Source organism: Molothrus aeneus (genome assembly GCF_037042795.1).
Source record: "Molothrus aeneus isolate 106 chromosome Z unlocalized genomic scaffold, BPBGC_Maene_1.0 scaffold_33, whole genome shotgun sequence".
NCBI classification, from domain to species: Eukaryota; Metazoa; Chordata; class Aves; order Passeriformes; family Icteridae; genus Molothrus; species Molothrus aeneus.
This window is the reverse complement of record NW_027098761.1, coordinates 3148451-3163670: the sequence shown is the minus strand read 5'-3', so window position 1 is coordinate 3163670 and position 15220 is coordinate 3148451. Positions and strand designations below refer to the sequence as shown.

At 37.4% G+C, this 15220-nt stretch overlaps 1 protein-coding gene across 1 annotated transcript in view; it reads left to right on the top strand.

Annotated features, from left to right (window-relative positions):
- Positions 1 to 1029: 1029 nt before the first annotated feature.
- The window catches only part of LOC136569489 (coiled-coil domain-containing protein 171-like), a 35606-nt gene continuing 21415 nt past the window's right edge, over positions 1030 to 15220 (top strand). Inside the window, exons 1-7 of the mRNA XM_066569880.1 lie at positions 1030 to 1101; positions 7947 to 8114; positions 9725 to 9913; positions 11115 to 11619; positions 12345 to 12461; positions 13299 to 13525; positions 14159 to 14344. Coding sequence (XP_066425977.1) covers positions 1030 to 1101; positions 7947 to 8114; positions 9725 to 9913; positions 11115 to 11619; positions 12345 to 12461; positions 13299 to 13525; positions 14159 to 14344 — 1464 coding nt within the window. The remainder of the gene's footprint in view (positions 1102 to 7946; positions 8115 to 9724; positions 9914 to 11114; positions 11620 to 12344; positions 12462 to 13298; positions 13526 to 14158; positions 14345 to 15220) is intronic.

The following is a 15220-nucleotide window of genomic DNA, read 5'->3' as shown; positions in this document are numbered from 1 at the left end:
GAAAATGTTTTTAAATTTTTTGTTGTATTTCACAGCAAACTATCTGTTACTTATTTCACATTTCCTAGCTCACATTTGTTAATATTTGGAAGATAAACCTGAAGGAATAAATATTTCTGTATCTTTCCAGATATAGAGAAGAAATGTTAGAAAATGTAGAAAACAGTTAATTTTGGCTTCTTTATTTATTTATTTTGCATTCTGAAGGGTAGAAACCTGTCTTGCTGGACGTGCAAAGGTAGAGGATTAGCTTAAATTTAATCCAAATTCATATGGACAATGGGGATTTTGTAGCAGTGACTTCATGGAGCTGCAGTGTCCAGTAATGTTAATAATGCTTCCAGCCTCTAGCTGAGTTCAATTTCTGTATGCAGAAATTGAAGTGGGGACCAGATCATTTTATTCTACTGAGGACTTCATATTTCATCAGTTTTTAAATTCAGTTTCTAGAAAGAAGAAAATGCTTTTCAGAAAAGCAGAAATCAAAATTATTTAGTCTGTGGGACTAACTGTTTCTAAAAACATCTGAAGTTTCAGCAATCACAATCATAACAAAAATGAACTTTTGTCCCCATGCATAATTTCCCCAAATGCACTCTGTTTCTATCATTGCCACTGAGCTGGGAGACAGAAGAGATTGAAGGGCTGTACTCTTTTAGGGAAAGGTTTCCAGTGGAGATCTGGTATTGATTTTAGTGTTACCACAGAAGATCATGTTCACAGTGATTTTTGGGCCAACGCAGATTTCTTGGTGGTGAATCAAAAGCACGTCTGCTGTTGGGTAAACACTTCTGTTGACGGGTGCTGGCGTCGTAGATTTTAAAATTCTAACATCATCTTCTGATGCAGTCTCCATTCCTCTCAAACTGCAGCTGAACTCTCAACTGCAATACTTTATCTTAGAAAAAGTGCCTCTTGATGTATTGATTTATTCCTTTACCTATTTATCTTTAGAAAACTAATGCTGCCCTGCAAAGCACTGCCAAGAAGTTGAAGGATTTGGAGGCAGAGCACAGTGGCTGCACCAAGATGCTGAAGCTCCAGGCCGCCTGTCTGGAAATCAAGAATAAACGGCAGGAGAGGCTCCTCCAAGAACTGGAGGTAAAGCTTTCTGCCTGCTGCTGGGAGCCTCAGCAAGCACTGGCACAACTGAGCGGTTTCATTTCTGAGGGGTGAAACCTCTGAGTTAGGCTATGAGTGCCCCGTGTTTGATTAACAAAATGCAGAGCATCACTTGGCAGGAAAGGTGGATTCACAGGTGAATGCTGCGAGCCTGACCTGAGAGTGGTGTTTGAACTGCAGATGGAAAGGGGTTTATGTCACTGGGAAAGTACTCTTAGCAATATGGGTACAGAGGGAGTATTTGCGCAGGATTTGTGACTTTTTTATTTTTTAGTTAAGCATCTTAAGCAGATAGATCTTGTGGGAGGAGGCAAAGCTTAAGCCTTTTGGCTGATGCTTTTGTGGAGTGGGTTTGGTAAGCTCTGTGCTGTGACTTTCTCTTTAATAGGCCTTCCACAGATCTCTGTTTCTCAATTATTTCCTTTTGTGAATGTGTGAGCTTATACATAGTTTAAATTTATTGCCAACAGCTCGTATGTTCATTTTATGTATTAATTTATTTTTCAGTTAATGTTTCCCTAACTGAAGTGCTTGGAGTTAGGATTCAGTCTCACATGCTTGCTCCTTTGCTTTACCTGTCCAAAATCAATGACTTGACTTGTATCTGTGTAACCTTGAGTGTCTTAAATTACTTTTAATATGAATGTCCTTTTCTTCATCTTTCTGGCATCACTTGAAGGCAGAAGTCATTTTGGGGTGTATTGTTCTTTTCAAATCAATCATCAGTCAAAGTGAGATGATGTTTTTGATAGGAAACAATGTAGCTAAAATTTCATGTGGATTTCTATTATAGCAGCTCTGTAGTTACTGCTTCTGCTAAAAACATTTTTTCTATTGAAATACCATGTCCAGGCCTTTAGATAGAGACAGGTATCTGTGACTATGAAAACTGTAGCAAGAACGTAATCCTACATCAATTTTTTTAACTAAACAGAAAATATTACTTTAATATTCTGGATATGTAATTGTTTCCTTTCATTTATTTATTGACATGAGTTTTCACAGTTCCAAAGTGCAAGTAGTTCAGATACCACAGGTTGGTGTATGGAGACCTAATAAACTGAAGAAATTAAGTTGTCTTTGCATGATGTCATCATCTTTCCGGACTTAGATATTTTTAAAATGTACTTTTAGGCAGCTGCAGTGAAAATAAAGAAACTGGAGGATGATGCTGCAGCAGCAAGACGAGCACATGTAGAATGTAAATACACTACAGAAGTCATGCAGGTAAACTTTTGATTAAATATTTGGTAGAAGTTTGCAGTAAAATGGAAGATGAACTTGTAAAGGTGCAATCTTCCAAAAATGTTCAGACTTCCTTGCTCCAGTGAAAACACTGAGTAGATTTTTTGCAGTGATTGATGATTGTCAAGACTGTAAAAGGTAATAGAAAAATATCTCCTTGATTTCCAGGAGATATGGAAACACATTCTTGTGTTTTAGAATTCAAAGGAGCATTGAAAGAGTGAGGGGAAAGGAAATGTTTCACAATAGTTAAACTGCTGAGATATTCTGTCCTATATCTTTGGAATGGGCACTTAGGTAATTTCAGAGATAGAGTGCATTCTCCCAACTTCTCTAGGTGTGAGATATTAATGCATCCTGAGACTGCAGTTCCAAATGTAACTATTCAGAGTACATTTCAGCTATTACATCTGCTGTTGCCAGAAAAGTTTGAATATATGAAAAAATGTGATATGTATATTGAATATTAAATTTTTGTATCACTAAACTGTGTCACACAGGGTTTGATCCATTAAAGTAATTAGGGTTTATTAAAAAAACAAAAGTGAAAATCCTGTAAGGTGATTGTTGAGTGATCTTGTAGTGACTAAGGAAGCCTTCCTAGTGGATTTTTGAAGAACTAAATGAGAAAACAAAAGGGAATTTCATTATTTTTTTCTTGTTTTCTGAGGAACACAAACAAGCATTGCCACTTCTTCAGTCATTTTCTTATGACCTTCTCTAAGTACAGGCACTTGGATTTCTGAAGTGATGATTAAATAAATTGTGATGATTCAGGTTTTTTTATTCTCTCTCTACTTTTACAACATACAAAGGAGCTGGAAAAGTAACATTCCGTGAAGTTAGAGATTTATCTTTTATGGGTGAAGACCTCAGAAGGTTTTCTTCCTTGTTTATGTACATGAACAAGCTCCACATGAGCTTTGCTCTGAGTGCAAGTGTAGCTTTTACTGTTAATCCTACCCTTTTATGAGTCTACTTAATGAATAGAATTCCCCTGGAAAACTTCAGTAATATAAATAATGGAAAACAGGAAAATCCAAACACCATGCAAGGAGAACAAAAGGTGCTTTGGGTCAGCATATCTATTTCTTTCTGTTTTGGACTCTATGTATAAATCCATTTTTATGTGTGTTAAATGCTTTCTAATTCCATATAGAATTAATAGAAGATATTCACCTATAAAAAGCAGAACAGAACAGTGAACAGCATTAAAGACCATGGCAGTCTTTCCTAACTTCCTTTAACTGCTTTCTTATCACTTGGTAGTTGAGAATTCAAGAACTGGAAGACATTTTGAATGAAGGGCATCGCGGCAGGAGAGAAGATTTTCCAGAAGGGATAGCAAGGGAAGAGTTCAGAGAGCCAGTAAATGCACTTGAGACAGGAAAAAAAGCGTAAGGTTCCTTTTAAAGCCATTGCAAAATGGCCCTAGACAGCCTCATTACAACTCGCACTTTACATTCCCTGCATTTTTCAGTCAGCAGAAAATCTGGTGCAAAGTGCCAAACCAAACTAAAGGTTCAGAACCTGGCAGTCCATTAATAACAGGCCCACATCAGTAACCAAAGGTATTGTGAATGGTACAGATAATAACTGGCCTGCTACAGATTTTTTGCCAAACCAAAAATTTTGCAAATCATAGTTATGGTTAGGTCCAGGGTCCAGTAATGGTTGGGGTGAGTGTAGGAAAAGGTATCCAGCAGGTCTAGAAAAGATGGCTTTTCTATATACACTTAGATTATTATGAGGACATTGTTTTCCACTTCAGTGAGTCAGTTGGATCTCTAAGACTCCTGTCAAGAAGTTGTGTATCATTTATAGTGGATAATCTTTGTTTTCAACTTTTGAATGGCCGTAGAAAGCTTTAAATGGTTAAAAAGTATCGAAAAGTGTGAGAGCAGAGGAAATCTCTTGGGATGTTTCCTGGCCAGCACAGTCTGCTGTGCCTGTGGTAGCAGAACTTGGGTGAGCTCTCTTTCAGCCTGTATACACAGGTGTTTATGTTGACTTACTCACACAAGGAGCAGTGGAGAAGGAAAAAATTGTTTTCCCACAAGGAAGGAAGTTTGTGGCCTGAGCAACTCATTCAAGATTCATGATTATGGCCATGTTTTTAGTAAAATATTTAAAACTTGAGCTGGAAAAGCCTTTGTCATCCTGTGCAAACATCAATTTGAAGCAAGCTTTTGGCTTTCCTGACACCATGCCTAAATACTCAGGCAATCTTTTAAAATTCTTCCTTGGATTCCCTCTCTGTGCTTCTGTGTCCTTTATGCTATTGCTTGGCCTTGGAGTTTCCTCATCAGCTGCCTGTTTAGTCATGCCAGGCTCTTGATAGATCTGTTTTCCTGAGTGACACAGTACAAGAACAGATTAAAATTCTGGATAGTTTGCTTTAAAAGCCAGACAGAGTAGAGTCAGGCATGTGGAAACCTGGAGAGCAAGAACTGTACTTGAAATCAGGGTTGATGATGCAAGATGTGACACGGTCACTCTGAAGACAGCTGTTGTGTTAATTAAAATATGAAAAATTCTGTTTGTTATATGTAACTTTGAGGCCACATCCAAATAATCTTATGAATTACATGACACGAGGCTTGGTAACTGAAAATATAACCTCTTGAAAAATCTTCCTTAGAAGGAATATAAATTTCTTCATTCAATTAGGAAAGGCAAGCAGCTTCAGCATCCATGTGATGTGCTAAAGTAGTATTTGTCATATCCATTGATTATCCTTTAAAAGAACACAGTGCATTTGACAAAAGTAATTTTGGTTAAAGTATCTTTTTTGTGGAAACTTTCCAGTTCACAAGGACAGCGTTTATCCTCCGGTGTGCAATGGAAAGACCAGGCTGAGGAAGGGAAGAGAGCTCAAGATGCCAATGCAACATTAGTGGCTCCTCCAGACAGCTTCAGCCTGCAGGAAGGCTCAATAGTAAGGAAAAAAAGCCTCAATAGTAAATAGTAAATAGAAAAAAAGGCTCAGTAGTAAGGAAAAAAATCTGGCACACATTGCTTTGGGTTTTTTAAAGCATACTGTCAAAATATTTACTGTGGGGAGAATTTGCTGCATTTGCTGCGCTGAGCTGTGGCAGAATTCTGCCGTTCTCTCACCCTTTTTGTTATTATGTTACCTTTAAAAAAATTACTACATGAATAAATGTAAGCAATGCCTTGGAGAAGCTAATTTGAAAATATTATTTAAGTATGGGCAGGATGTACTGGCATTCCTAATTAAGGCATTTTGTAGATATTGATGATCATTTCATGTGAAGAATGTTCTTTCTACCTAACTTTTTTGTCAAGTTTCATGAGCTATCATTCTAGAAATGTTTTTTTTTTTTTTTTATTTCATACACCCTTTTAGTTTTAGTGCAAGTATTTGACTGTAAAAATTGCTTGAAAATTATTTCAAGCTTTCAGGTGGAAAAGCAGAGGGGATTTTTTGTTGTTGTTTTGTTTTTTACTTGTTTTGCTGTGGATTTGGCACATTGGATGTATTTTGCTGGATTATTTTCTGAACTTTCTCCTCTTATATGACCACTTTGGGCTTTTCTACTCTCTTTACTCAGCTACATCTTGAATAACAATTTTGCCATCTCTTTGCACAGCAGCATGGACAAAGGAAAGTTGTCAGCATATTTAGAAAATCTCTCCTTTCATTGTGTGGTTACATTTGCTCTGTTTCTACTCTTAGCAATATACATTTTTTTTTGCTGGTGGCTTGGAAACTTCTCCTCTTTCTCTGTCAGAGCTCTGAGCATGGAGGGTACATGAGGTCTGTTCCCTGTGGAGAGGAGCAGAGACCTGCATCAGAGAGTCTTCAGATCTGTGGGTGTCTTTTGTTCAGCTGATGGAGTTATTCCCCACTTTGTCTTAGTGCTGTCCACTGCCCAGGCAGATCTGTCATTCATAAACTGGAGACAAATAAAATCAGGATCTTCTTTTTTCTTTCTGGGAGAATAACAGCTTCTTCCATGCAAGCCTTAATGTATTAAAAGACATCTGCTGGCCTAGTTAGCCTGAAAAAGTAATTTCATCAGGCACAAAAGGAATGCATACAGAGAAAAGCAACTGTCTGCCCTAACTACAGGCATTAATGATTGCTATTTCTAACTACAAAACACAATTGCAAGCTGCAAATATTCTACTGAAGTGCTTGCTTCCAAACCTGAAGTGCTTGCTAGCTGTTGCTGTGGTAGGAGTTTTCCTTTTTATTTGTATTCCTTAGTAAAATATATGACATGACAAGAACTATGGACAAGATTCCATTCATGATCAAGATTTCTGGTAATGGAAACAGTATTTAATGCCAGACTCAAAATTAATGTTACGGTATTGAAAGGGTAAAAAATAATAATAATTAGCTCACTGTCATATTCATAGAGCTGGTTGTTTTAATTATTTTACTCAAAGGCGTTCAAACCACAAGACTGTCCTGAGCGGGTGATAAAAATATTCATTTTTGGAAGAGTTGTATTAGTGGTTGCCTTATGAGATCAGGTATTTATGGCCTTGGATGGCTTTGCATTTTTCCCAAAGCTGTTTGTATTTGTTTGGGAAGCAGAATTGCCTGTGTGTGATCCTGTTTACTCCACTGAGATAGCTCTGATTTTGCTGCGCAAAATGAAAAAGCAGAAGACTGTAGCAGAACCTAAGTATAGATAACATTTAATATATTGCTGTTGGTCTTTGCTATACCCATGCTTAAATTGGGTAAAAATGTCAGTGCATTTCCTTCCCTTCATTCTCCCTTCCTGCTTTCCTGACCTGTACAGTATTTTTTCATATTTTATAACATTTTTATGCTTCCTGAATATGTTTTTCCACTCTAGTCTGATAATCTTATCTTGATCTCTGACTGTACTAATACAGCATCTGAGAAACAGCTTTCTATTATCTTAACTTTAAAAAGTTTCTAAGGCACTTGTATGTACTAAAAGTATGAAGAATTGAATTTCTACTGCATGCTGTTGTTGCTAAAATTTATTTATAATCTGAATCAAGTTAATATACCACTGATTAAAATCACTGTAAATAAATGAGGCACAGCTTGTGGAGTTTGACTGATGGAGCTGTAGGCCCATTTTGGCCAGCTGTTTAATCATATCTAATCCATGCAAAACAAATTTTTAAAGGAATTTAGAGTGTGTTGTGCTGCCAGGCCAACTGGACAGTTTTCTGTGTGCTGTGCAAGTGTTGGGGCACAATTTGGAGGCACCTCAAGGTATTAACATGGGTGAATGAATTGCATCCACTAGAGCATGGAAATTTTTATCTGTGCCAGGTCATGGTTGTGGCCCCCACAGGACTGGGATTTACTCACATACTTTATTTACATACTGTGTCTAATTAGATAAATTTTGTGAAATCTGTTTTCTTACTCTGCTGTAATATCAGGCAATATTATGGCTGCAATTATTAGAAATGAACTGAGGAATTTTGTGAAGCTGTGAGAAGGAGCCTTGAGGGCTCATTTTCAGCTGCAGGCAGCTCTGCTACCACACATATGATGCATCTCTTTTGATTTGAACATTGCCCAGCTACAACAATTAATTTTTTTCTTTGTGTTCCAGAGGGAGATGTCCATCCTCCTGAACACATACCAGACTCTGGCAAATGCCCAGGTGCTTTCCAGACCAACAAACGTCCCCCTGGAAGAATTACCTTGGGCAGAGCTTTGTGCCCTCTTGCATGAGAATGTTGAAGCCCTGGTCTCGAACTTCAGCAAGGCTAACCAGAGGGTGAGTGTCCCCAGGCATCAGCTGCCTCTGCCGAGCTCAGTGACATTTGCTCATACTGCAGTCTCGTTAAAAAGGACTGATATTCATCCCCCCCAAAGGATTTGGACACTAACAAATGAGCACCATTAATTCTGGCTTGTCCACTGCTCACTTTGTTGCCAGGGCATTTAGATGTGACTGGAGTGTGCATCAAGTCTCTCAGCTCCACCTTCTGTGCAGGATCTTCTGAAAGGACAATCTGATAGTAGCCACAGGAACCTAATTAAAAGATAATAAATTCATCGTACTGATGAAGAAATTCACTGAACCTAGTCATTTACAGTCACAAATCAAGTCTTTCTTTTACTATAATCCAGAGGCCAAATACACTTTCTCCAGGAATATCACCTTTTAATTATGTCTTTATGATTCAGCTGTACTACTTGAAAGAATGCCAGTGTGGGGTTTTTTTGTTGAATTGTAACTTTGGATTATGACATTTTTATTCAGAAACACAACAGAAATACCTATTATAAAACATGTCAGGATCTGTAGGAAGGAGGAGCTGTACTTTTCTGAGTGGTTTTAAAGCAAGTGAGCTTACATGGCCTTTCTCCCCAGAAAGCCTTCTGGTTTTATGAAGGAAAAACCCCTTTTTAAATAACTCAGCTGGCTCCAGAGACTAAGCTATGCCTAAAGAGCTCTTTAGGGTATCACTTTGTGTTCTGGTTTATTTCTCTTTTGAAATAGATGAGGAAAGGGAAGGGAAGGTAAACACTGCTGGCAGCGTTTGTAGGGCTTGTGTCTTATTGTTGCTTGCTTTTTAAGTAAGCATTGTTATTGAGACTGATTATGAGGTCTTCTAGGGCTTTTCTCATGTACTTAGCAGCTTTTCTGGGATTTTAGACTGGGCTGAAAAAACTTTTTTTCCACACAGTTCAGTGTGGTCTATCTGGAAGTATCTCGATATTTTCTAGGAGCAGAAAGTTCAGGTGTGTGCATTTGAGGATCATTGTTGGCTTGGTTCATTCCTCCATTTAGCTTGCATGAGGTGCAGTGTTAAACCACAAGAGTGAATCCCTTCATGTTTGTTGAAAATACATCCTAAATGTATGAGCTACTTGTAAGGAAAAAATTCTCTGTGCTAGAATTCCCTGAAATTGTTTTAAAACTTAATAATAATCTGGAATGTCTTGGCTTTTCAACAAAAGAAAAAAACCAAAACCACAAACAAACAAACAAAAAATAAAGGCTGTGTTTTAATTATTGTTTGCAATCATCACAAACTTCTAAAGGATATACTTGGATTACTAATTTACTAAAATTTAATACAATCATTAAAAAAAAAACGTATCAAGTGTCTGGCTCAGGTTTCCTGCAAAGAGGGTGACAAATATCTCTGCAAGCTGGTAGAAGGATAGCAAAACCAAAACCAAATAAAATACTTTGTTCCAAAATATTTTTCAGTTTTGTTTTGAGAACCAAGTAATTCATCTGTTGTGAAAGGGTTTTACTTAGTTTTAATAAAAATATTGAAAAAACTGCAGTTTAGATTTGATGCTGGAATAGTCTGTGCTTAACTTAAAGTGAAAAGGTAAATAATAATTTCTACTTAAATGCTTGTCACACAGATATCTCACCTAGAATATATTTGCAAGCACAAGACTGACACTATGAATGACCTTCAGCAGAACCAGGAGGAGGCTTTGGAGAAAATGTCTGAACAATTAAAAGCACAGGAACGCTGGTGGCAGAAAGAAAAGCAATATCTTGAACAGCAGTACTCAAACGTCCTTGCAGAATTTCATGCAAGATCACAGGTATGGTGCTGTGAACTTCTACTTGTTTTTTCTTTAAAAATTGAATGGATTATTTCAATAGTTGAAGCCTCTTAGCAGTTAAAGGTCATTTGGGAATTTTAGTATATGTTTAAAGTTTGAAAAAATCCAAAACCAAACAACAAGCCAACCCATCCCTGTGCTAATATTACCATCACTTAAAATAAGAAATCAATTACTTTGATCAAGCATTTGTTGAAGAGAATTTAGTCTTCAGGCCCAGCTGAGAAGCCTGATTTCATCTACAGATGGCAGATTCTTTTTCTGAGAATGTTAAAGCTGTAAGATCAAATTGGCTTGTTTTGAGAATTACTGAGGGCAGCAGCTACTTTTTCAGCATCATCATTTGCAGAGATTGTAGAGAATAACAATAATGTGGTATCACCTGGGGATAAATTTAGTTACATATGTAGTGACCCTAAGAGCAGTGGTAGATTTCAACGGTGTTAAGCAACTCTGTTTTTCTGATACTACAGTGAGGAGTGGCCTAAAAGTGTGAAACTGTCACTCCTTGTTAGATGAGTTATTTGCAATCCAGAATGTTCCCTGTTATTCCACAACCACCATTTACTGTCTTTATCATCACACTCCTTCGCACCTGTTTCAATTAAAAGCGATGTGAATAAAGGAAATAGATGTCCCTTGTTATTTGTGAGTTACTGCAACTTACTTCACAGAATAATGCTGTATTTGATGCAGATTTCAGGGCTGGAAGTCTTTGCATGCTGAAAAATTTAATCTGTCTACTTTCATGTTCCAGACTTCCTTATGTTTTTCCTCTCACTTACACTGGTTTTCTGCTTAGTACAGCAGTGTTCTCTCTGAAATTGGAGGATGTTATTACCATTGTTAAGTCAATTCATAAAACTGTCTTGTGGGCAGACAGGTGGTGTTGGACCTTCTGTGAGCTGTCACGGTGTTGGTGGATTGTTTTCAGAAATCAGGAGTCCATTTGCAGTTGATGATCGTGTAAATTTCCCTCCTACCACTTTTTTTGTTTCATACATCTGATTCTGTAATTCCTTACTAGAAGAGACACTTTCATCACGATTATTACTAACAACTTTTGCTCCTTTAATGCATCATTTGAATGGCAAAGCTAAATTTTCTTTTCATTCTTGTCTAGGTAAAAACCATGTAGTTAATGTTTCTTCTGTTATGGTTTGGTTTGTTTCTGTCGCAGGAATGTGAAGAAACAGTGCAGAAAATGAGGCAAAAACTCTATGGCCTTGAACAACTCTCTGACAAACTGGCCCAGGAAAACGAATCCTTGAAAAATTCATTATTAGATGCTTTCAAGGCACGCTCACCCCTGCTGGCAGCCTGTGCGCTGCTGTCAGGGGCCCTGTGCTCTCTCTACGGCCGACTGTGCGCCACGTCTCGCCAAAGAGACATTCTCCAGGAACAGGTGAACCAGCACCAACTCCTGAACCACAAGATCGTCAGCCTCCTTTATGCTCTCCCTGCTGTGGTGGAAAGAAACCAGGACGAAGGCAGGCTGAGGCAGAGAAGAGCCAAGAACCTGGTTTATGTGTTCCGAAGAGCCGTGATCGCAGTTCTGGCTGCTAACAGGCTGAGGGCTCTGGCCCGATATTCTTGTACCTTTTTCATCTGGACAGATGGATGCAGAGGAAGCTCTGGAATTCAAGTTTGTCTGGGAGAATCCAGAGGCAGGCATCCTGTGACACGTAAGTGAAATGTTCTTAAAGAGTTAAATCAAATTACATGCTTAGGGAATAACAAAGAGTAATATTATTATTACTAGGGCATAAAGACATATTTAATGACATTTTGACAAATGCTATTTACGGATTTATGATTTTTATATTGCTTGACGAATTTATTTCACTCTAAGAGGAAATGCCTAGTCTTATGTTAAGCACTGCAGGTAAAATTGCAATTATGCACATGAACTCAACACTATCTGATATTTTTGATATTTGTTTTATGGATTTCAGAATTAGGTGCTACAGCATCTTCTCTGTGGTAAATATCTTGCAATGTTCCCATTTTTTTTTTTTGGAAAAGGTATTTCCTCTTTTTTTAAAAAGAATTTTTCATATTTATTTCCTAAAAATCCACAAAAAATTGCTTTCTGATTCAGATAAAATATTAGCATAGGATTTCAAAATTTTCTTTAGAGATTATGTCTAGATTGCCCCTTTCTTTTGCCAGACCAGTTTATATTTCCCTCTACAATGATAAATGGTATTAAAAATGTTTTCCAAATTAGAAGATTCATCTACTTTTTTTTTTTTTGTCATTCTGGAAGCATGCTTAAAACAGTCTAAATTGTCCTGACTAATTTCTTGTTTAATGCTAATTTTTGGTTAATTTCTGAAAGAGCTGGAGATAGCAGTGTGCCATATTTTAGTGATTTACTTATCCTGTTAGCTGCAATTCTGTTTCACAGGTTTTGGAGAGGAAGGAGTTGACTGTATTGAAGCAGTTAACTGGTTGTCTAGCTCTAACCTCTATACCGCAATAGTCAGTTCCATCTCAGAACTGGAGGGTGTTCTCAGCAACCAAGGTAATTTTAACTGTATATTGTTGTAGCAGAAATATATTTTAAAAATAAATAAGTCAGGGTGGTCATATCATTTCCATTTTTATGATTTTATCTAAACTCTTCTGGATCATAGCTCTGAAGAGATATTTCTGATATTTATGATAGATGCCTTTGACTAGAGGTTATGTCCTGAGCTAGTCAATACAAATTGTAGTGGAGCTGTTTCCCTGAAAGAGTAATTTGATTCCAGGGTAAAATAATAACTCTTTTCTACATTCTCTGAATGATCACATTTCTGTACTGTTGGAACAGATTACTTTTCTTAAGCAGCTGATAGGATATTTTATGCTTTCAGTATATAGAGTCATGGAAGCTGAAGGCTGGAGAGTGTTTCTGGAGTTTATTTACAGTGAGAACTGATACAGGTTCCCTTGGTTCATCTGCATTTCTGCAATCCCTGGTTCTTTATTAACCTCTAGTTTTAGAGTCCCCACATTTTTGTCACAGAAGAAAGGATATTAGAAGAGGGATAATTTATGTGAATAAAGGGAAATATCAGGAGAAAGACAAGATGATGCATTTTCCAGAAGCCTAAACACTAAATTGGTATCAAAGTTGCCATTGAATCAAATGTCTTTAGATTCAGTTTCAGGCACTTTCTTCTTTGATCATGCCGTTTTCAAGAAATTGAATTCATATCCTTTAAAAGTAAAGTTGGAACAGTGGTTCAGATTCAGCATTCTGTGTTTCAGAATATTTACAGGTTCCATCCTGTAGAAGTGAAAAAGAACGTGATATTACAAGGAATGGGAACTAATAACCTGCTCGATGTTTCCTTTTTGTTGTTTTTTCTTAAAGATTCAGAGCTCTGGCTTTCTAGTAACTCACTGATCGGCACAGCCAGGAACTGCTTTGCAAAACTGATGGACAACCTGAGCGTTCTGATGGAGACAGTTCAAGGGAACGCTCGTGGGTGCAGAGCCTACCTGGAGAGGGACTCGCTGATAGAGAGGCTGGCTCGTGGGCTCCAGAGAGTAAATGCCCAGGCCCTGGAAGCTGGATTCCATGACAGACTGCCCAGCACAGTAAGCAGATTTACAGTCCTCCTCCATGGAAACAGAAGGTTTACAGCAACGGTGAAGCTCCCTTGATAGCAGCATTTATTTGGTTTCAGGCTGGTGATGAGTCCATGACAGTCAAGTGCTACTATGTGGACACTCAGAAGTAGATTTGTCACACGTTAGGGTGTGAATAGGTCTTTTCTTTTATTGACAAAGAATTTTTGGAGGAGGTTTATTGTATCCAAGTAAAAGATTTTTTTTCAAGTTCTATCAGATCTGTATTAGCTTATAATAAGAAATTTGCTTTTGGCTTGATGTAAATGTTAAGGTTGCTTTTTATTATTGTTTTCTCCTTTCTCATGTTTACCATCCTTTCTTTCAGTAAAGATAACCTTCTTCCCTTTAACCAAAATGAAAGGATAAACTCTTTCTCTAATAATCTTCATAGTAAACCTTAGGTGAAAATAGTACTTCCTTGTAAACAGAATTTGCAGTAACCCTTGGTTGGTGAAAGGTTCAGACTTTTGTATATGTCTTTTAGAGATGGAGGAAAAAATGATAGTTTTGTCTTCACTTTCTTGGGTCTTAAATATTATTCATTTTATTGCTAAAATAGCAGATTTTATAGCCCATCAACTTGTTTCTGTTTGCTGACAGAGAAACATAGCAACTTTGCAGCAAGAAATATTTGAATTTTCACGAAGGCTTCATGCAGCAGAGGTAGAGTCCCGCTCACTGCACCTGCAGCTTGCAGAATGCAGATGGGCTTTCAATGAGATGCAAAAAGATGCTGAAAAAGCAAAAGCCCACAGACTGCAGACCCAATTAAGTGAAGCTCAGCAAGTAAGTGCATTTGACTTGGAGGCTCTCTGCTTAAAAGAGAATCTCCTTTCTACACATTTTTTGATTTGTGTTTTTTTGGAAAACAAGCATAAAATTGATTTCCTTTCAATAGAATTTTCCAGAAAAATTGTCCAGTAAATGTCACTAAACTAGAAGACAGATGTATTTAGAAATACCCTTTTTCCACTGGAGTTTCCTTTTGATTTGTAGAAGGAGGTATCCTGTATAAATTAGGTCTTCAGCAATGCAGATTCTCCCATTTGTTGGAAATGTTGATGTGATTTATGTATCCTAAAAGAAGATTTCACTTCCACAGAGTAAAGTCAGCTGGAATGAACGTATTCAATAAGACTGTTCATGAGAAGTTCAGGAAATACAAATGCAGCAGTTTAAACTCTGAATGGATGTTGACAAATAACATAACAATGGATGTTGTTATCATAAAAACAATACAAATTTTACTGGGTCATGTTTCCCTGAAGAAGTAACTTTATGGCAGGGGGAGAAAAAGCCTTCTCCAACATTCTCAGTAGCACAAATGCCCAAAATTCCCCTGAATCTTTTGCTGTTGCTGATTGACTTACTGAAACACCGTGGGTTCCCTAACCTGAAGCCTAGTTGGTAGAACCTGTCAGGGTGTCCCAATCCAAACACTTCCAAGCAGAGAATATCTGCTAGATGATGTCTCACCCATTGTCCTTCCTATTCCTAGCTAGTGAAATGGATTTTTTTTTAACTCAAAAATGTCTAATCATCTTCAGTTTTGTTCCTAACAGGTTTTATTCCCTTAGTGTTTTGGGACAGTTAGATGAAACTTGTCACATTTTAGATTGTAGTTGAAATGTAGATGATGACTTTCCTTGAAGAATTATTTCT